Genomic DNA, 20,779 nt, shown 5'->3' on the forward strand with positions numbered 1-20,779 from the left:
TCCCTAAGACACTGCAATATTTCCCTGCAGGTGTTTTTGCTGTGGGAGGAACCAGCACCTGCAGAGGTTGCAGGCACAGGCAGGAGAAGGTCTCACTTCATCCTGGGTATATATTTTTGCCTTTTAACCTGGTGTTGGGGCAGTGGTTTTAAATGCAGTGCCATGTTCTGAGCCAAGCCCAAACTTTAGCCAGATCAAGGTGGAATAGGAAAGAATCCAGCCAGAAAATCCAGAGAATCCACCCACTGGGCAGCAGTGCCAGTACATGAGTGGGCTTTGGCTCTGATGGAGGTAATGAGCTGCTTCACCACCTCCAGACCCCCCAGATTTAGTGAATTTGGTAGTCAGAACTCACTAAATGTGAATTTATGTGCCAGTCATACGCCTGCAACCACCACTGACTGCCTCATTGAGGTTAATTACAGCAGTGCTAATTACCTGGCTCTTCCTTGGCCAAACCCACCTCAAACAAGCTGCAGGCACGCAGGGGTGACATCTGCCAGCCCTGGCACCTGGGCTGAGCTGCAATTCCCTGCCCCAGCTCCAGCCTGTGCCTGGTGCTTGCGCACACCTGGGAACAGCAAACACCGCTGGCAGCAGGATGGAGCTGGGGAAAGCCCCGAGCTCTGGGAGACACAGGCTTGGAGCAAGGACAGAGCACCGGGATGGGTGATCTGGGGGAGTTACAGCAGGGGGCAGCCCAAAGCCAGCTGGCTGCACCCTCCTGCAGGGAGCTGTGGGGAGCCAGAAGGAGCAGCTGCTCCGGGTGGGATGCTGGGGTCTGGCACTGGACACCTCTGTGTGTGCGTGGCCCTGAGGAGAGTCAATTTAGATGGGACCTTGGGAATTGGGAATTGTTCCCTGGGAGGGGCTGAGGGTGCCCCTGCATCCCTGGCAGTGCCCAAGGCCAGGTTGGAGCAGCCTGGCGCAGTGGGAGGTGTCCCTGCCATGGCCGGGGTGGCACTGGGTGGCATTTAAGGTCCCTCCAGCCCAAACCAGTCTGGGACTCTGCAATAAGGAAATAAGGCTGGAGCAGCACTGTGAACCAGAAGGAGCCAGTAAAGCTGAGCCTGGCTGAGCAGCACTATTTAATAACCTGGAGGGCTTTGTTACACAGGATGGAGTGCAGAAACTGCTGCCCAGAGGATCAAGCACCTCAGAGAGGAAGGAGGGAGGGAGGAGCTGGTTTTTCCCAGGCTCAGGATTACAGGATTCAGACGTGTTTGCCCTTTCCAAACAAACAATTCCAGCATGAGACATGGTTCCTGCTGGAGTGGTCTGTGCCAGCTGCCACTGGGTCACAGCTGCCAGGCTGGAAACAGAGTCCCCAGAGCAATAAACCAGCATCAACACCATCAGTGGGCAGGGATGGCACAATACTGGCTTTGCAGGGCTTGGCCTCGCATGGCCAGTGACCATGGTTGAGCCAGCCTGGAAAACCTCTTGGTTTGTGTTCCTGACCAGAGTCAGGCTGGAAACCTCTTGGTTTGTGTTCCTGACTGGAATCAGCCTGAAAACCTCTTGGTTTGTGTCGTGGGGAGGACTCCAAGTGACTTAGAGGAGAGATTAAGCTGTTTTGAGGTCAAGGAAGTCAAATGCCTGGAAAGCCAAGGGGGTGAGGTCTGGCCCTTTGGAATTTTGGCTAAAGCAGAGGATACAAGTGCCTGAGAAAATTGCATCCCATTCCCAAACTGCCAGCAGCCCGCTTTAACCCTTCCGCGTCTGTGCTCCCTGTAAAACAGGACCCGTCACAGCGTTTCCTGTTGTGCCAAGGCTGGAGGGGCTGGAGGGGACACAGCACTGGTTTTCCTCTCACACAGGGACCAGTGTGGGTGGGATGGGTGGGATGCCATCCAGAGAGGGGCTCCAGCAAGGTGCTTGGGGCTCCAGCAGCTCCAGCCCTGTCGGAGCTCAGTGCATCCCTCTGGGTGCCCAGAGTTGCCAGGACCCCATTGGGGGCTCAGAGACCCTGGCACACAGCCCAGAGCACCTGGGGATTTGATTATGACCCCTGGAGGAAGTTACCAACTTTGTATGAGGACATGAAAGTCACACAGGTTTGAATAGTGTAATAACAAAACGATCACAGGGTGAAAATGTAGATTTTAGGAATTTTGGTATGGGGGTTATGGGGACGAGATGGAGGAATCTGGGCATGTCTAGTCCTTCTTCTTTCTTCTTCTTGTCCATTTTCTGCAGTGATGTTGGCACTTTGGGGTTGGTTTAGAGTAGAAGCTGACTGTCTAACACAGGTGATGGGTATTGGGAATTAAGTGTAAATATGTTCTACGTAGTTTGTAGTATAAAAGGACAACACAGAGTGCCTGTGGCTGCCCTGCTGAGCAGATCTCGGCTGGGCAGAAAGAAAATTTTATAGATAAGAATTAATAAACAACCACAAGAGTGAAAAGTGAAGAGTCCAGACTCGTTCTTCAGCTGCGTGAGCCAAAGCAGAGACACCCTGCACATCTGGGGCTGCAATTGTCAACCAAAACCCGAGACAGCCCCACAGCTGCCAGGGCTGTTCCACCCTGAAAGCCTCAGCCCCTGTGCAGGAGCTCTCCCAGCAAAATCCTCTGGGCAGCACAGGCAGAGGTGCAGAGGCAGAGCCCATTGCCCAGGGTGGGGTCAGAGGGGACACCCAGCCCAGGACACCCAGCCCAGGACACGGTGTGGCTCCCACCTGCACAGGTGTGGCGGTGAGCAGAGTCCTGCTGAGCCCATCTCCAGGTGCTCTGGGTCTCCCTCTCCCTCCTGGGGTTCTTATCCTGATGGAAAAGAAATGTGCTCAACCCTGAGTGTGTAATGGGATGGGATGGGATGGGATGGGATGGGATGGGATGGGATGGGATGGGATGGGATGGGATGGGATGGGATGGGATGGGATGGGATGGGATGGGATTGTGGGATTAAGAGTTGTTTTTTTTTATTTAGAGATGGGGCAACTGAGAGGTGTTTTTAAAAATTTTATTCCATTTTCAGTCTCATGTGATACTGAAGGGTGAGACGATACAGATGTTAAAATTCACGCCATCTCAATCAGATGCCAATTATTTCCTAATTACAAAACACTGTAAATGTTTCTCAGCCTGTCAGCTTTAGCCACACCATGCTCTAAATGTCCCAAATCCAGTTATCTAAAATTACCCCTCGTGGCTCCTACTACAATGCATCTTTCATAGTTCTATTTTTCTAAAATATTTAGTCTTTTTTGTAAAGCCACATTTTGAAACTTGTTTCTGTTTCTGTTTCTCTCTCAGCAATGTCTGTCCTGTTCCATGGCATTTCTAAGCCAGCATTTCTTGTCTCAAGGTTTGCACACAGACGCACACTGAGTGAGCCTTGTGCCAGGCTTGGGGAATTTTCTATAAATCCATTTCCCACACACATGGGATGGGATGGGATGGGATGGGATGGGATAATGGGATGGGATGGGATGGGATGGGATGGGATGGGATGGGATGGGATGGGATGGGATGGGATGGGATGGGATGGGATGGGATGGCATGGGATGGCATGGCATGGCATGGCATGGCATGGCATGGGAGGTGAGATAACTCCCACGAGTTCGGGCTGAGAGCGTTTGTGAGTTTGTGCCTTGCCAGGGCCAGCCTGCTCCACACTGGAAAGCCTCTGGTGGATGATCGTCCAGGCAATGTCTGCAGTGAATCTGGTGTGCCAGCAGGGCCTGGGGTGTCAGCACTGCCTGGTCTGTGCTGCTTCCTGGGCAGAAAAGAGCAGCAGGAAAATGTTCAGCACAAACAAAGGCGTAGATCCTGCCCGCCACACTCAGACTCTTCTTGCCCCTCCAGAACTGTTCTCTGGAGTTTCTGTGTCCTCCAGACTTCTCCCATCTGAATAAACCCTCAGAAATTGGTGTTTTCTTCTGCCTGCCTGCCTTTGCAGGCTTCTGTCATGGGCGTATGACAGAAGGCAGAGCAGCAAAGGAACTTTATGATCACATTTAATGTCCCAGAGCACTGTTTTGCTCTTCAAATTTGGAAGAATTTCCTGTGCTGGCCCCATTGAGGGAAGCCAGGGCTGGAAGCTGACCTTGTTCTCCTTGTTCTCTCCTCTTGCAGCTCATTTCAGAATGTCAGCTGAGCCCTGGCAAGCAACCAACAAAGGAATAAACCCTTCACAAGCAACAGACTAAAAGTCCCTTGGTTATCCCTATGGCACAACCTGAAACTTTGAACTTCTTCCACTTGTAGGAACTTCCTAGCCACAACACCCCCATTTATTTTGCATTTCTGACCCATTCCCCCCAGTTGGTGACCCCAGGATCCCCAAATCCCTGGTGCTGGCACAGCCCCGCCAGCCCATGCAGTGCCAGCTGTGCCCCATGGGCACCTTGTGCCCAGCCCAGAGCACTCAGTGCCACCTCCAGGGCACACCTGCAGGGATGGGCACTGCAAAGCTCCCTGGGCAGCCCCTGCCAAGGCCTGAGCTCCCTTTCCAGGAAGAAAGGATGATATGCTGTTTCACACATCATCATAAATATCTGGATTCCAGGTCTGGCTCTTGCACTGATGCAGACTACATGATGAAGAATGGAGATTCAAACACCAGGAGGACACGGGCTCCAGGGATGGATATTTCCAGGGATTTCTTTCCATCTGACAAGACCCCAGCAGGAGGCATTTGATAGGCATCATCAGAAGTTTATGCCAGAAAGTTTTCACCTGACAGGATTCCAGCAATTATCCATAGGTTCTGGGAAACACAACAGAAAGAAAGAAAAAACTATGATAATATGCTAAGAAATGTTTAAGAAGAGCCCCTCCCAGAGCCCATAAGACTGTATAAAATGGACCCCTTCGAAATGACATTGTGGAGACCCACAGGGACTTTGGTGTGACAGAGGCCAAATCCTGAGTGTCCCTAACTCTGATCGCCTGGCTCAGAGTAGAAATCACTTGTGGCTTTTTCCAAATTTATACTTTGATAATGTAATAAATTTCCTTAATTATTAAATTGGAGTATTCCTTTATAACACAGGGGTGCTCATCCCTGCAAAGGCAGCCTCAGCTGCTGTCCCACAGAGAGCCCCAGGTGTGCAGGAGGGAGGCAGGGACACCCCTAGGTGAGCCCCAGGTGTGCAGGAGGGAGGCAGGGACAGCCCCAGGTGAGCCCCAGGTGAGCCCCAGGTGAGCAGGAGGGAGGCAGGGACAGCCCCAGATGAGCCCCAGGTGAGCAGGAGGGAGGCAGGGACAGCCCCAGGTGAGCAGGAGGGAGGCAGGGAGAGCCCCAGGTGAGCCCCAGGTGAGCAGGAGCAGGCAGGAGGGAGGACTCGTCGGCTCTAATGAGCCCTGGCTCCATGATGAGGGTTATTTGGGACTGGGAGCTGGAGCACACACCAGGCCCTCCTCCCCTTCCTCCTCTCCAGGTGTTTTGGAGCAGCAAGAACCCACCTGTGAGTTCAGAGATGTTCCCAGGGCCAGAAGCTGTGACAATCTCAGTACTCCAGGTGCGCTTGTGTAAACACACAGATCCTGGTCCAAATGGAGAGATTTCTTCTGTCTTGTCCTCTTCAGTACCCCTGGACCATCCCAGGGGTTCTCCCCTCTTGCCCAAGAGGCTGAGAGGGTCATGGATGGTGGCTGAGCCCTGCCCAGCTTTGCCAGGTTTCTGGGTGTGGGTGGAAACTGAGCACACCCAAACCTGAGCTCCCCAAAGTTCAGGACTCTGTCCCTGCAGGGTCACAGAGCCACCAAGGGCGGGAGAGGAGCAGAGGGCTGAGGCTGGGGCTACACCCACAGGCAGCTCTGGCCCTGGCACGGGCTGCCCAGGCAGGTGGTGGAAGGTCAAATGGTGTGTGGATGTGACACGTGTGAGTGGTGGCCTTGGCAGTGCTGGGGAATGGCTGGGTTTGATGGCCTGAGAGGGCTTTTCCAAAGCTAATGACTGTGGTTAATGCAGGGATTGTGAAGGAAATCATCAGGCACGGGGAGTTTTCTCTGCAGCAAAGCAGTGGGACAATTCCCACCCTGCCCAGACACAGCTGGGGCAGAGCTCCACGGGGTCACCCTCAAAGTGATGGCAATGGAAGAGGTGGGTGCAGCAAAATTCATCCCTCTGACCTCCTCTGGGTGTCTTAGAGCAGCCTGGTGATGTCCCAGAGCTAGCACAAGGCAACGAGCCTGCCCAGAGCAGCTGTGGCTGCCCCTGGGTCCAAGGCCAGGCTGGACACTGGGGCTGGAGCAGCCTGGCACAGTGATGGGAGGTGTCCCTGCCATGGCAGGGGTGGCACTGGGTGGGCTCTGAGGTCCCTCCCATTCTGTTCTGTGATTTTATGGGGGTTCTGACAGCTTCATTTTGATGTCTCTGGATCACCTGGTCCTGGTACTTCCCAGGAGTGTCCCTGTGGCAGCTCCTCAGCTCTGAGTGAGGAACCTTCCCATGGGCAGAAATGGAATCAGGCTCCTTTGGCAGCAGCTGCTTCCTGCAGCCCGTGTTGATTGCCTTAATTTAATTTGATTCCAGTCCTTTCATTCTCTATTGACCAAATCACCTGGTAAATTCCTGGGCTTTCCGCTGGGCTCTGACGTCTGGGTGGCAATTGCAGCCCATCCTATCAGTGTCCCTGCTCCCCAGGGATCATCCTGACACGGTGACAATTGCAGCCCATCCCATCCGTGCCACCCAAACCCCTGCTCTGCTGCAGGGGCTGGAGCTGCCACAGGCACAGCTTTTCCCATTTTGCCATGGCATTTTTAGCCCCTAAAACTGCCTCAGCTGGGCTGGGTTTGGGGAGGAGGAGTTTGGCTTTTCTGGGATGGATGGATGGATGGATGGATGGATGGATGGATGGATGGATGGATGGATGGATGGATGGGGATGGAGGAATGGATGAGGATGGAGAGATGGAGCACCCCTGGCAGAGGGAGGGGCCGGGGGACCCCCAGGACACCCCCGGGATGGTCCCTGCCTGGCCACAAAGGGCACCAAGGGACAGCAAGGCACAATCGTGCCTCCCTCTGCAGAGAGGACGGGCAGAGAAGGGAACAGAGCTGTAAGGGAACAGAGCTGTAAGGGAACAGAGCTGTCTCGTGTGGAGCCAGGGCTGGGAAGGAGTGAATTACCGGGAGAGTTTGTCCAGGATCAGGGAGCAGGGACTCGAGCTGCGTCTCTGAGATGGCCATGGGGACAGTGCCCCCAGTGTCACGGCTCAGAGTGATGGAAACTCCCCCGGTGACAAGCAAGCACCCCCGGTGACAAGCCAGGCTGTGACAACGCTGTTAATTGGCCCCTGGGCAGCGATGGGGGGGCCGAGCCACCCGGCCAGCAGCACTCAATGCTCCTGGGGCCTGAGCTGTAATTACCAGCCCGCTCGTTAGCGCTAATTGGACTCTCCCAGGAAGGGAACCTGATGGAAAAAACACAATAAACAAAGTTCAATTGCTTTTAACTGAGACTTCTCAGAAGGCCCGGGGAGGGCAGTGACTCAGAGGGATGGCGTGCGGGGAGGGAACACTGCTGCCTCTGTCATCCATCAGGAGATTCCAGCTCTGAGCTCAGAATCCACCCATCCATCCATCCATCCATCATCCATCCATCCATCATCCATCCATCCATCCATTATCCATCATCCATCCATCCATCCATCCATCCATCCATCCATCCATCCATCATCCATCCATCCATCCATCCATCATTCATCCATCCGTCCATCCATCATCCATCCATCCACCCATTATCCATCATCCATCCATCCATCCATCCATCCATCCATCATCCATCCATCCATCATCCATCCATCCATCATCCATCCATCCATCCATCCATCCATCTTCCATCCATCCATCCATCCATCCATCATCCATCCATCATCCATCCATCCATCCATCCATCCATCCATCCATCCATCCATCCATCATCCATCCATCCGTCCATCATCCGTCCATCATCCATCCATCCATCATCCATCCATCCATCCATCCATCCATCCATCCATCATCCATCCATCCATCCATCCATCTTCCATCCATCCATCCATCCATCATCCATCCATCCATCCATCATCCATCCATCCATCCATCCATCCATCCGTCCATCCGTCCATCATCCATCCATCCATCATCCGTCCATCATCCATCCATCATCCATCCATCCATCCATCCATCATCCATCCATCTTCCATCCATCCATCCATCATCCATCCATCCATCCATCCATCCATCCATCCATCATCCATCCATCCGTCCATCATCCGTCCATCATCCATCCATCCATCATCCATCCATCCATCCATCCATCCATCCATCCATCATCCATCCATCCATCCATCCATCCATCCATCCATCCATCATCCATCCATCCATCCATCCATCCATCCATCCATCATCCATCCATCCATCCATCCATCTTCCATCCATCCATCCATCCATCCATCCATCCATCATCCATCCATCCATCATCCATCCATCCATCCATCCATCCATCCATCCATCCATCCATCATCCATCCATCCGTCCATCATCCGTCCATCATCCATCCATCCATCCATCCATCATCCATCCATCCATCCATCCATCCATCCATCCATCCATCCATCATCCATCCATCCATCCATCCATCCATCCATCCATCCATCCATCCATCATCCATCTCCCTCTGCAAGGGGTACTTGGGGTTATCACTCTGCTGATGAGTGACCACAGCACCCAGGAGGTCGCCCTGCCCTGATGCTGCTGATGATGATGGTGATGATGATGGTGATGATGATGATGATGGTGATGATGCTGATGACGCTCGCCCTGCCAGGCTCTCCACAAGGAACACAATAAATGGCTGCCACTCCCAGCCTGGTCCCTGTGCCAGGGCCAGCAGCAGCCGGGCCGGGGGCACCGGGAGCGCGGCGGTGACAGTGACAGCGGGCATGGCACTCAGTGTGGAGCGCAGGAGGCCCCTCCTGGCCAGAAGGCAGCACTGCCACTGCTCCGCTGTCACCTCACTGCTGCCCTCTGCCACCTCCTGTCACCTCCCTGCACTGTCACCCCCTCGCTGTCACCCCCTGCCACCTCCCGGCATTGCCATCCCCTGTCACCCTGTACCAGGCAGAGTCACTACCCTGAAATGCCACCATGTGCCCCCTCACATGGCAAGGAGTAGCCAGGGGCTTCAGGCTGGACTGCACATCCAGGACTTGCCTGAGGACAGCTCTGGGAACAGCCCTGAGCATGGGACTGACCTCCTCTGACCCGAGTCAGAGCCACGGAATCACAGAATGGCTTGGGAGGGACCCCAAATCCCACCCAGTGCCACCCCTGCCATGGCAGGGACACCTCCCACTGTCCCCAGGGTCCAGCCTGGCCTTGGGCACTGCCAGGGATGCAGGGGCAGCCCCAGCTGCTCTGGGCACCCTGTGCCAGGGCCTGCCCACCCTGCCAGGGAACAATTCCCCATTGCGAAGATCCCACCCAGCCCTGCCCTCTGGCCCTCAGGTGCCTGTGCCCAGCTGGGCCTGGCTCAGGGACACTCCTGGCATGGGAACAGCCAGGGGCAGTGTCCCGGAGCCTCCTGGTGCTGTGTGGCTCCCTCTGCTCCCAGCTGCTCTCAGGCCTGGCCAGGATGAGCCCCAGGTGACCCTGCCTGTGTGGCAGCTCCTCCAGAGCCTCCCAGCCCCTGGTGACAATCCCAGGGAGCCCAGGACGAGAGCCAGACTGGATAAATGCTGTGCTTTTCTGTCAGGAGCCAGGACATCCCTCTCTCTGTCCCGAGCAGCCCAGACCCTGCCAGGGGGCTCAGAGACCCTGGCACAGAGCCCACAATGCCCCTGTGGGTTTGATTGTGACCCATGGAGCAAGTTACCAACTTTAGATGAAGATCAGCAAGCAATGACAGTTTAAGTAGAATGACAGTGAATTTCTCATGGGTGAAAAATAGATTTTGAGGTTTTTGGAATGGGGTTATGGGGGCAAGATGGAGGAATCTGGGCATGCTCAGCCTTTCTCCTCCTTCTTCTTGGCCTCCATCTTCTGCTGTGATGGTGGCTGGCACTTTTGGATTGGTTTAGAGTAGAAGATCACTGTCTAACATGGGTGATGGGTATTGGAAAGTGATTGTAAACATTGTACATGCAATTTTTAGTATGAAGTTTTTAGTATAAAGACATAACACTGCCCCAGGGGAGGCAGAGTGCCTCTTGGACTGTCTTCCTGAACGGACCTCAGTTGGACAGGAGAAAATATTTTATAGATAAGGAACAGTAAACAACCTTGAGACCGAGAACTGAAGAGCTCTGACTCCTCCTTCGAGCACCAGGCTGGGAACAGAGACTTTGTGACACACCTGGGGTCACTGTGGGCAGCAGAGACCCCGACACTGTTCCCACCTCCCTGCTTGCTGAGGCTCCCAGGGACCCTGCGTGCTCCTCACGGAGCAGAGGAGGCTGTGGAGCAGCCTCAGCTTCCATGGAAACCCAGAGGGAGCTCACAGGAATGCAGATTGCTGTGATTCAGATCCCTTCCCTGGAGCGTCACGGGGTAGGAGCCGGGGGTGCCCAGCCTGCTCCGAGGAAAAGCAACAGGGCTATGCAGGAAAAGCAGGAGGGTTGTGCAGGAAAAGCACCAGGGTTGTGCAGGAAAACTACACAGATTGTGCGGGAAAAGCACCCTTTGGTGGGGCCGACAGGGGTAACAAAGCACCAAGCCTGGCACCCAGAATGGGAGACGCTGTCAAACGCAGCATGAAGGGACAGCAGAGACCTTTGGGGCAAGGAAACTCCCCAGCTGAGCATCCCTGGGTGTGGCAGAGCTCTCCAGGAGCATCCAGCCAGAGAACTCAGCCTCTGCTGGCTTTCCATTTCCACGTTTGCTCTCAAGGGCTCAGGCTGCAGCGCTTGGAGCACAAAGCACAGGGACAAAGGGCCAGAGCTGGGTGAATGGGGTTTGTGACTCTCCTGTGCAGCCCCCAGGGACCCTGCCCTGCGCTGACCATGCAGCTCCACACATCCCCTGTCCCAAAGTGCCTCATTTGGGGCTGCTTGGCCACTCTCGGGGTCTCTGCTGCCCACAGTGACCCCACACTTTGTGACCACACACTTTGTGTGTCACAAAGTCTCTGTTCCCAGCCCAGCAGTCAAAGAAGGAGTCAGAGCTCTTCATTTCTCGGTCTCAAGGTTGTTCATTGTTCCTTATCTATAAAATTCTTTCTCCTCTCCAGCGAGGTCTGTCCAGCAGGACAGTTCCAGGCACTCTGCTTGCCCCCGGGGTGGTGTTATCTTTTTATACTAAAAACTACGTGTACCATATTTACAATTCCTTCCCAATCCCTATCACCTATGTTAGACAGTGAGCTTCTACTCTAAACCAACCCAAACATGCCACCATCACAGCAGAAGATGGAGGCCAAGAAGAAGAAGGAGAAAGGCTGGACATGCCCAGATTCCTCCATCTTGCCCCCATAACCCCCATTCTAAAAACCCCAAAAAATCTATTTTTCACCCCATGATAAATTCACTAACATTCTACTTAAACTGTCGTGGCTTGTAATCCTTCATACAAGGTTGGTAATTGTTTTTTCCAAGGGCTCAACCAAAGGCACAGGGGGGCCCTGGGCTCTGTGCCAGGGTCTCTGAGCCCCCTGGCAGGGGTTTGACTCCTCCAGGGCAGCCAGAGGGATGTCCTGGGTTTCCAAAGGCCACCACGTCCTCTCTGCATGGCCACAGACTGGCACCCGTGTCCCTGTGCCCTCAGCAGGGCGGCCCTGGTGGCTTGCCAGGGAGGGAACCCCACTCAGCCAGGGCTGGTGCAACCCTGGCACATCCAGATTTTGTGCCAGCTCCTCCTCATCCAGCTCAATGCTGAGAAAATGGACAGTGGGTCCAAAGCCAAGTGACAGGGCTGGTCACTCTGTCCCCAAGGGCTCTAAAGGTGATGCTGATGTCCAACCTCCCAGCCCAGACCCCTCCCTTCCTCTGCAGCAGTTTCACCTCTTCCATCCCTTAATCAGAGTATTTGCTTTGGTTTGTGTCAATTTGGAATATTTAATTATTTCCACAATATCTTTGATTGGGTTATCTCACTTGAGCCCTCCCTCTGCAGTCAGGAATTCTCCCTGGGGACTCTGGCTCTTCTGTTCTAATTATATTAATGTCATAATTAGCTCTCAGCCTGAGTAACCCCGAGCACGCTCCGTGTGTGATGTGTGTCTGTGCCACAAACCCCTGCCAAGCCTGGATCCCTGCCAGGCCCTGCTCCTCTGCGACTCAGCCGGTAAATCACGGAGTGGGAGAGGGTTTGGGCAGGGAGGGAGCGCTGGGAGTGTCTCCAGGTGCCACCTGATCGATGAGTGCTGATCGCTGATTGCTGATTTCTGATCGCTGATCGCTGATTGCTGATGGCTGATCGCTGATTGCTGTTTCTGATTGCTGATGGCTGATTGCTGATGGCTGATTGCTGATGGCTGATTGCTGATGGCTGATTGCTGATTGCTGATCGCTGATTGCTGTTTCTGATTGCTGATCACTGATTGCTGATCGCTGATTGCTGATGGCTGATTGCTGATCGCTGAGTGCTGATCACTGATCGATGATCGCTGATTTCTGATCGTTGATCGCTGATTGCTGATCACTGATCGCTGATGGCTGATTGCTGTTTCTGATCGCTGATCGCTGATCACTGATCCCTGATCGCTGATTGCTGATTGCTGATCACTGATTGCTGATCACTGATTGCTGTTTCTGATTGCTGATCACTGATTGCTGATCGCTGATTGCTGATGGCTGATTGCTGATGGCTGATTGTTGATTTCTGAGTGCTGATCACTGAGTGCTGAGTGCTGATCGCTGATTGCTGATCACTGAGTGCTGATTTCTGATCGCTGATTGCTGATTGCTGATCTCCGATTGCTAATGGTTGATTTCTGATTGCTGATGGCTGATTGCTGATTGCTGTTTCTGATTGCTGATTGCTGATCACTGATTGCTGATTGCTGTTTCTGATTGCTGATTGCTGGTTTGTGGTTTCTGATTTCTGATTGCTGATTGTTGATTGCTGGTTTCTGATTGCTGATTTCTGGTTTCTGATTGCTGATTTCTGGTTTCTGGTTTTTGATTGCTGATTTCTGCAGGTGCTGGATTCAAGCCTGGCAGTTCCCCCATCCCCTCCCTGCAGCAGGGACCCAGCGAGGGGCTCTGCTCCCCCTCCTCAGACCCCTGGAGCCAAACTCCCTTCCCAAACCATCCCAAACCTTCCAAACCATCCCAAACCTTCCCAAACCTCCCAAACTTTGGGGTCCCTGAGCCTGGGGAGCCCTTGGCTGTCTCAGCTCTGAGAATGGGGACTCTGCTCCCCTCAGACCCCTGGAGCCAAACTTTGGGGTCCCTGGAGCCTGGGGAGCCCTTGGCTGCCTCTCCCAGGGGCTGAAGCACTCAGTTCCCAAAACTGCAGCACTTGGAGTCAGTGGGAATTCTGCATGAAGGACTTTGCACACTCGGGCTCTCTGTGTGATACAGCTAAAAAAACCATGATAAGATTAGCAGGAAAATGGACTTGTATGCCATAGCAGAAACCAAGGAATGGGGGATCCTTTATGCTGGGGATAGCAGACCTTTGGAAATGGTTGTCAGAATGATTGGTGCTGCCTCCACAGCAGCCAGGATTGCAGGGATGTCCATGGGAGCAGCCCCTGCCCTCAGCCCACTGCCTCAGCCTCACCAGCACCATTCCAACCCTCCAGCACTGCATTCCTGCCAGGCTTCTGATCCCAGGCCCAAATTAACGAGCAGCTCCACGTCTCCACCCTCCAAGGTGCTGCTGTGCATGGGGACGAGGTTTGGGGGGAGGCAGGAGAGAGCAGGAGCTGCCAGATGAATATTAAACCCAAAGAGATGCTCGGCAATGTTTAATGCTTTTACTGAGCTTGACTTCGATGCCTGTGGGAAAAAAAAAAAAAAAAAAAGAAAAAAAAAATCCTGGGCAATGCAAGGACTCCAGGGAATTAATATCTTCCCCATCATAAAAGCCTCATTTTTTATGGAACACAAATGAGTTCTGTGCAGACAGGGAGGTCTGGGAGCACCTTGCTCTATTTGCCAGCTGATATTCCTAAGTGTCTACAGAAAGTTGGGAGGGCCGTGGGGTGATGCATAAAAAATTGCAATTTTTAAAACAGGAAAATAGCTGGGAAAGGGCCTGGGAGGGAGGGAGAGCTCCTTGTTTGCCTGCTGCATTGCAGATGCAGAGTTAAGGATCTCCATTAGGCTTTGCTGCCATAAATTAAGAAGCATCAAACACACAGAGACAGAGAGGAAAGGAAAGAGGTCAGAGTTCTCACAGCTCCAGGTCAGGGCTCTGAGGGATTCCTGGGCAGATCCCACAGCCTCAGTGCAGGGCTGAAACCTGGGGCCAAGGGCCAGCCCAGGGCTGCCCTCACCCGGAGCAGGAGGGGTTTCAGGTGCTCTTGACAATGGGGCAGAGCCCAAAATCCACCGTGAGAAACCCAGCCAAAAGCAGGGGGAGTCCCAAACATGGTGGGGAAAAGCACAGAGTCCAAATGGGGAATGCCACAGAGCCTCCCTGCCCCAGGCAATGGGGAGCAGGTTCCTCTGGGAGTGTCCCCGGGTGCTGAGCACACACTGCCGGCCTGAGCCGGGGCTCCTGCCCGTGCCGGGGGTCCCCGGGGCTGCAGGGACAGCCTGTCCTCTCCCTGCCCTGGGCTCCCACCATGCCCAGGCCCCCTCTGCCCCGAGAGCAGCCCTGGGGCTGTGGGCTGGGTGGGATGGACGCTGTGGGTGCATCCAGACAGACAGACAGGCAGGGTCAGGTCCTGGGCAGCTTTCAGCTCTGGGATGATTTCCCCAGGAATGAGTTGAAGCTAGCAGAGAGGAGAGATGTAGTCTTGGGAGCAGCAGGAGCACACAAAGGTGCCCAGAGCTGGAGAGCAAAGCCTGGAAAGGCTTGGAAAGGCTGTGCTGGGAGAGGCTGTGGGACCTGGGGGCTGCTGCCACTGAGTGGGGACAGGAGACACCGACAGCAGCTGTCCTGGGGGCGGCAGGTCCTGGTGTGACCACTCATCCAGGTGTGACAAAGCTCAAGGCTCCCATGGACACGTCCCACAAAGCTGGGGGTGGAAGAACTCCCACCTTCCTCAAATGCCCAGTTCTGGGTCTTATGACAAGGACACCGAGGGGCTGGAGCATGTCCAGGGCAGGGAATGGAGCTGGAAGGGGCTGCAGAATCCCTGAGGGAGCTGGAAGGGGCTGCAGAATCCCTGAGGAGCTGGAAGGGGCTGGGGCTGGAGCAAAGGAGGCTCAGGGGCCCTCGTGGCTCTGCACAAGGCCCTGCCAGGAGGGCACAGCCGGGGGGGTCGGGCTCTGCTCGCAGGGAACAGGGACAGGAGCAGAGGGAGCGGCCTCAGGCTGGGCCAGGGCAGGCTCAGCTGGGACAGCAGCAGCAATTTGCCCATGGAAAGGGAGCTCAGGCCTTGGCAGGGGCTGCCCAGGGAGCTTTGCAGTGCCCATCCCTGCAGGTGTCCCCTGGAGGTGGCACAGTGAAACCCCGATGCGCACGGCGAGCCCTGCTCGGGGCCGGGAGCTCGGGACGGGCCGGCTCAGGTTCGGGCAGGTCAGGGAAGGTCCGGGGAGGTCAGGGAAGGTTCGGGCAGGTTTGGGGCCATTCGGGGCCATTTGGGGACGGTCGGGACCGGGACACCCGGGGGGGGCGGGGCGCGCTCCCAACGGCCCCGCGGCGGCCGCGCCACCAGCGCCCCCCGGCGGAGCCGCGCGGAACTGCAGGAGTCGCCGAACCACCGGGACCGGGAACAGAACCGGGAACGGGAACAGAACCGGGAGCGAGGAACAGAACCGGGAACGGGGAACAGAATCGGGACCGGGAACAAAACCGGGAGTGGGGAACAGAACCGAGACTGGGGAACAGAACCGGGACCGGGAACAGAATCGGGACCAGGGAACAGAACCAGGACTGGGAAAGAGAACCAGTACCGGGGAACGGAACCGGCATCGGGAACAGAATCAGGACCAGGGAATAGAAACGGGACCAGGAAAGAGAACCGGGACCAGGAAAGAGAGCCGGGACCGGGGAACAAGAACCGGGACCGGGGAACAGAACCGGGACTGGGGAACAGAACCGGCACCAGGGAACAGAACCGGTACCGGGGAACAAAACCGTGACTGGGAACAGAACTGGGACCAGGGTTTGAGTGCTGGGAACAGAACCGGGACCGGGGTTCGAGTGCTGGGTCAGAACCAGCACCCAGGAACAGAACCGGGACCAGGGAACAGAACCGGGACCGGCACCGGGTTCGAGTGCTGGAACAGTACTGGCACCAGCCCTGGGGTTCCAGTGCTAGGAACAGAACCAGCACTGGCACCGGGGTTCGAGTGCTGGGACAGAACCGGCACTGGGGTGGGACCAGCTCCCCCCACAGCACAGCCATGGCATGGGGCTGCCAGAAGAAGCAGGGTGGCATCACTGTGTAGTCATGGAATGCTTTGGGTTGGGAGGGACCTTAAATCATCTCATTCCAGTCCCCCTGCCATGGGCAGGATCTCCTCCCTGCATCCCTGTAGGGATGGGGGGCAGAACTGAAATGGTAGCAGTAAGAAGCCCATGGTTTTGATAATTTTTTAATTAGAAATGAGTAGTAAGGCTCTCGGAGGGCAGTCAGAGCCCCCCTAGTCAATGTACCTCACTGTCACCAGCGGGCTGGCGAAGCGGACGTGGCGGCTGCGGCGGCGGCGCTGGACGTGCCGCGTCCACCAGTCCACCAGCAGCCCCCTGAGCGAGGAGCAGAGCTCCAGGAGGCCGCAGCCGGCCCCCCTGCCCCTCTCCTCGGGCTCCTGCTGGGCCGGGGGCACCGACAGGCACTCCCTGCCCGAAGCGGCGCTGCAGGGCCTGCCCAGCCCCAGAGAGCTGATGCTGCTCCTCACCGAGCTGATGCTGCTCCTCGCGGAGCTGATGCTGCTCCTCGCCGAGCTGATGCTGCTCCTCGGGGCCGTGGGGCTGAGCCTCTGCGCTTCTGCAGGGGGCATGAACCATTCCATGGCTGCGGGGCTGCTGCCCTCTCCCATCTCCAGGAATATGGCATTGCCTCGTTTCCTGCCCTTGACTCTGTCCCTTCTGGCCACGCTGTCCATGCCTGCCTTGAGGCCCTGCGGTGGCTCCTTGCCCCCCAGCAGCCCCAGCTCCACGGGCACCTCACACTGGGCCGGCCTGCAGCCCCCGTGCATCCTCGGCCACCGGGGCAGCCATGCCTCCAGCCGCTTGTGCTGCTGCTCCGAGAGCGCCTGTGAGGTTTGGGAAAGCCTTGGCTGAAAGGCTTGGGGCACCCCATGGCACCATCCCTGGAGCTCCAGGTCACCAGCACAGGCTGGTGGAGAGGCTCCCCAGAGACCTGCAGGATCCCAGTGAGGGCAATCCAACCCTGCTGGGGTGGCAGAGGCTGAGGCTGCTGTCTGCCAGGACTGTGGTGCCCAGCACTGTCTGCTCCTCTGGGGCCCTTTTATAGCCTGGCAGAGTCCCTGTGTGACATCATGGGGCAGCCAGAGCCCTCTTTGTGACAGTGTGGGGCAGCCAGAAATCCCTGTGTGACAGTTTGGGACAGTGAGAGCCCTCTGTGTGACATGTGGGGCACAGAGCCCTCTGTGTGACAGTGTGGGGCAGCCAGAGCCCTCTGTGTGACAGTGTGGGGCAGCCAGAAATCCCTGTGTGACACCCAGGAGCCCTGGGGAGAGCCCTCACCTCCTTGGGCACGGGGCTGTGAGAAAGAAACTTGTGAGATAATAGAAACAAATTACCAAAAAATTGAAAGGCAAAATATAAACACGAAAAGAGAAAAGAACAAGTGATGTGATGGGGGAGGCTCTCCTGGGCACAGCCAGCACCAAAGGAGGAGTTTTGGATTCTCAGGGAAACAGGGACAGAGGCAGCAGGAGTGGAGAGGGATGGCCTTTGGGAGAAGGGGCAGAAAGCAGGAGGTGACAAGGATGTCCTGAAGTCCTGCAGGAGAAAATGAGAAGGGCCGAAGCCCTGCTCGAATTTAATGTGGCTACTGCTGTGATAGACACTAAAACTTACTTGTACAAACAATACTTTCGCTTTGGTTTGGTTTGCTTGGGGTAATTTTTTGTTTGGTTTTTTCACTGCTGAGAGGAAACATTGAGACAAAGAGTGAGGAACAGTCCGAGGTACCCAGGGATCAGGCCTGGAGAGCGTGGGTTTGGGGCAGTCAGCTCCTGCCTGGGCAAGCTGCTCCCCTCCAGGCTGGGTGCCCGCCGGGCTGGGCAGGGCTGGGCAGGGGGCAGTGCCAGGCCAGCCACGGCTGCTGCACATGGGCACGGGCATGGAGAAGGGCATGGACATGGGCACGGGCACGAACACCGACATGGGGACAGACACATGCATGGAGATGGGCACAGAGACAGAGACAGGCATGGACATGGGCAGGGACATGGACACGGGCACAGGCATGGACAGGAACATGGACACGGGCATGGAGACGGGCACGGGCCTGGACATGGGCACGGGCATGGACATGGACACGAACACGGGCATGGGCACGGTCATGGGCATGTCAGGGACATGGGCATGGACATGGACACGGGCATGGACATGGACATGGGCACAGGCACGGGCAGAGGCACAGACACGGGCACGATGATGGGCATGGACACGGGCACAGACACGGGCACGATCATGGGCACGGACACGGGCACCGCCTCGGGCGTGTTCCGTTCCCGCGGCTCGGCAGCGCGGGGGCAGCGGGGCTCAGCGGCGGCGGCAGCAGCAGGCGGGGAGGCGGCGGCTGCACCAGGCCGCCAGGCTCTCGCCGAGCCGGGCCCAGAGCTTGCCCAGGGCCCAGCCCGGCTCCCGGCCCGCGGGCGGCGGCAGCGGCGGCGGCGGCGGCGGCGGCGTCGGGCCCCACCACGGGTCCGAGCTCAGCATGCCGAACGTCAGCCCCAGCGAGCTGCAGCTGCTGCTGCTGCTGCCGCTGCCCTCCGAGCCCGTCTCGGCCACCTGCACGTCCTTGGGGATGAACCAGGCCAGGGCATTGCAGCCGCTGCAGCGATTGCCCTCCGGGACGGGGCCGCTGACGCTGCTGCTGCCGCTGCTGCTGCCGCTGCCTCGCCCCGCCGGCCCGGCTCGGTCTTGCCCGTTCGCGCCGTCCGTGCCCGCCTCGGGCTGCTCCTCTGCGGGGCCCTGCGGCGACTCCTTGCCCCCCAGCAGCCCCAGCTCCGCGGGCACCTCGGGCTGGGCCGCCCTGCAGCCCCTCTGCGCCCCCGGCCACTGGGGCAGCTGCGCCTCCAGCTCCTTGCGGTGCTCCTCGAAGAGGGCCAGCGAGTCCTGGCAGCTCCGGATGAACCTCGGGAAGCGCCTCCTGGAGCTCACGGAGCCGCGCGGGGAGCTGCCGCGGGGCAGCCCCATCTGTGCTGATCTCCGTGCCCGGCCCGCGCTGCTCTGCCCCTCCAGCCGGCCTCTGGCTACGCTCGGATGCTCTGAGCTCCGACGGATCCTCTGCAAGAGCCGCGCATGGGTGAGACAGGAGCGGCTCCCCAGAACGCTCCGCACTGTCCTGCCACGGACACACCATGGCACACCATGGCCATGGCTCCCCAAACCCACACGGCCCGGCCCGGCCCGGCCCAGCTCAGCCCAGCTCGGCCCAGCCTGGCCCAGCCCAGCCCAGCCCGGCCCGGCCCACACTGCAGATCAGAGGCCACGTACCCATAGCCGCTCGTCCCGTAGCATGACAATGGCCAGGGTGAGCTGCAGCAGCACCATGGTGATTGCCACCAGCTCCCCCATGGTGAAGATGCTGAGGACCCCCGTGGTGAGGATGTTGAGGAGCCCCATGGCACGGTCTCTGTCACTGTCACAGGCTGCTGGGGAGGTTCCCCAGTGACCTGCGGGGCCACTGGGGATGTGGTGGCAGAGACCCTGGTGGTGCCGGTCTGCAGTGTCACTGTGTCCCATGGTCCCTTTTATACCTCAGCAAGTGGGCCCCTTTGTGACAGTGTGGGGCAGCAAGAGCCCCTGTGTGACATCACAGGACAGGCAGAGGCTCCTGTGTGACATCTGAGTGGCACTTGACAAAGGGGACATGCCCACGTGCCAGGCTATCAAAGTGAAGCCCTGGCGCCACCCAGGAGCGGGCAGGTGGTGCTGGGCAGCTGCAGCCCCATGGCAGCTCCACATGCAGTTCCAGGAGCTCCAGAAGTGTTCACAAGGTTCATCTGGAGCTGCTGGGACATCCCATTTTCTCCTGCAGGACTTCAGGACATCCTTGTCACCTCCTGCTTTGCTGCCTCTTCTCCCAAAGGCCGTCCGTCTCCATTCCTGCTGCCTCTGTCCTTGCCTCTCTGAGAATATAAAACTCCTCTTTTGCTGGTCACTGTGCCCAGGAGAGCCTCCCCCATCGCAACACCCACCAGTCCTGGAGAGTTTATCACCTTCCCTTCCCTTCCCTTCCCTTCCCTTCCCTTCCCTTCCCTTCCCTTCCCTTCCCTTCCCTTCCCTTCCCTTCCCTTCCCTTCCCTTCCCCTGCCCTGGGCACAGGGAATGGCTCCCAGTGCCAGGACTGGATGGGATGTTGGCAATGAGGAATTGCCATGGGACAGTGGCTGTCACAGGCTGGGCTGGCTGGGCACAGAGGGACCCCAGGACCAGCCTGCCCTGGCCAGGGTGGGCAGCAGCTCCAGAGGTGGGAAGCCCCCCACCCCTTTCATGGGGAGCCCCATCCCTCCCAGGGCTCAGGGCCTGACCCCCCATCCCTCCCAGGGCCACCCTGACCCAGGCAGCAGGGGCAGGACACACGT

General features: G+C 57.0%; 1 protein-coding gene across 1 annotated transcript; it reads left to right on the top strand.

Annotated features, from left to right (window-relative positions):
- Positions 1–11,979: 11,979 nt before the first annotated feature.
- On the top strand, positions 11,980–18,381 carry LOC141727190 (uncharacterized). Its single transcript, XM_074533252.1, has 2 exons — positions 11,980–12,218; positions 13,075–18,381. Exon 2 carries the CDS (start codon positions 16,647–16,649, stop codon positions 17,277–17,279), a length of 633 nt encoding a protein of 210 aa, XP_074389353.1. The 5' UTR covers positions 11,980–12,218; positions 13,075–16,646; the 3' UTR covers positions 17,280–18,381.
- The last annotated feature ends 2,398 nt before the right edge of the window (positions 18,382–20,779 follow it).

The sequence above is a fragment of the Zonotrichia albicollis genome, chromosome 2, assembly GCF_047830755.1.
Source record: "Zonotrichia albicollis isolate bZonAlb1 chromosome 2, bZonAlb1.hap1, whole genome shotgun sequence".
Taxonomy (NCBI): Eukaryota; Metazoa; Chordata; class Aves; order Passeriformes; family Passerellidae; genus Zonotrichia; species Zonotrichia albicollis.

Bases quoted from the DNA above. Each gene is read 5' to 3' on its own strand.
- LOC141727190 (XM_074533252.1), top strand. From the start codon at position 16,647: ATGTACCTCACTGTCACCAGCGGGCTGGCGAAGCGGACGTGGCGGCTG.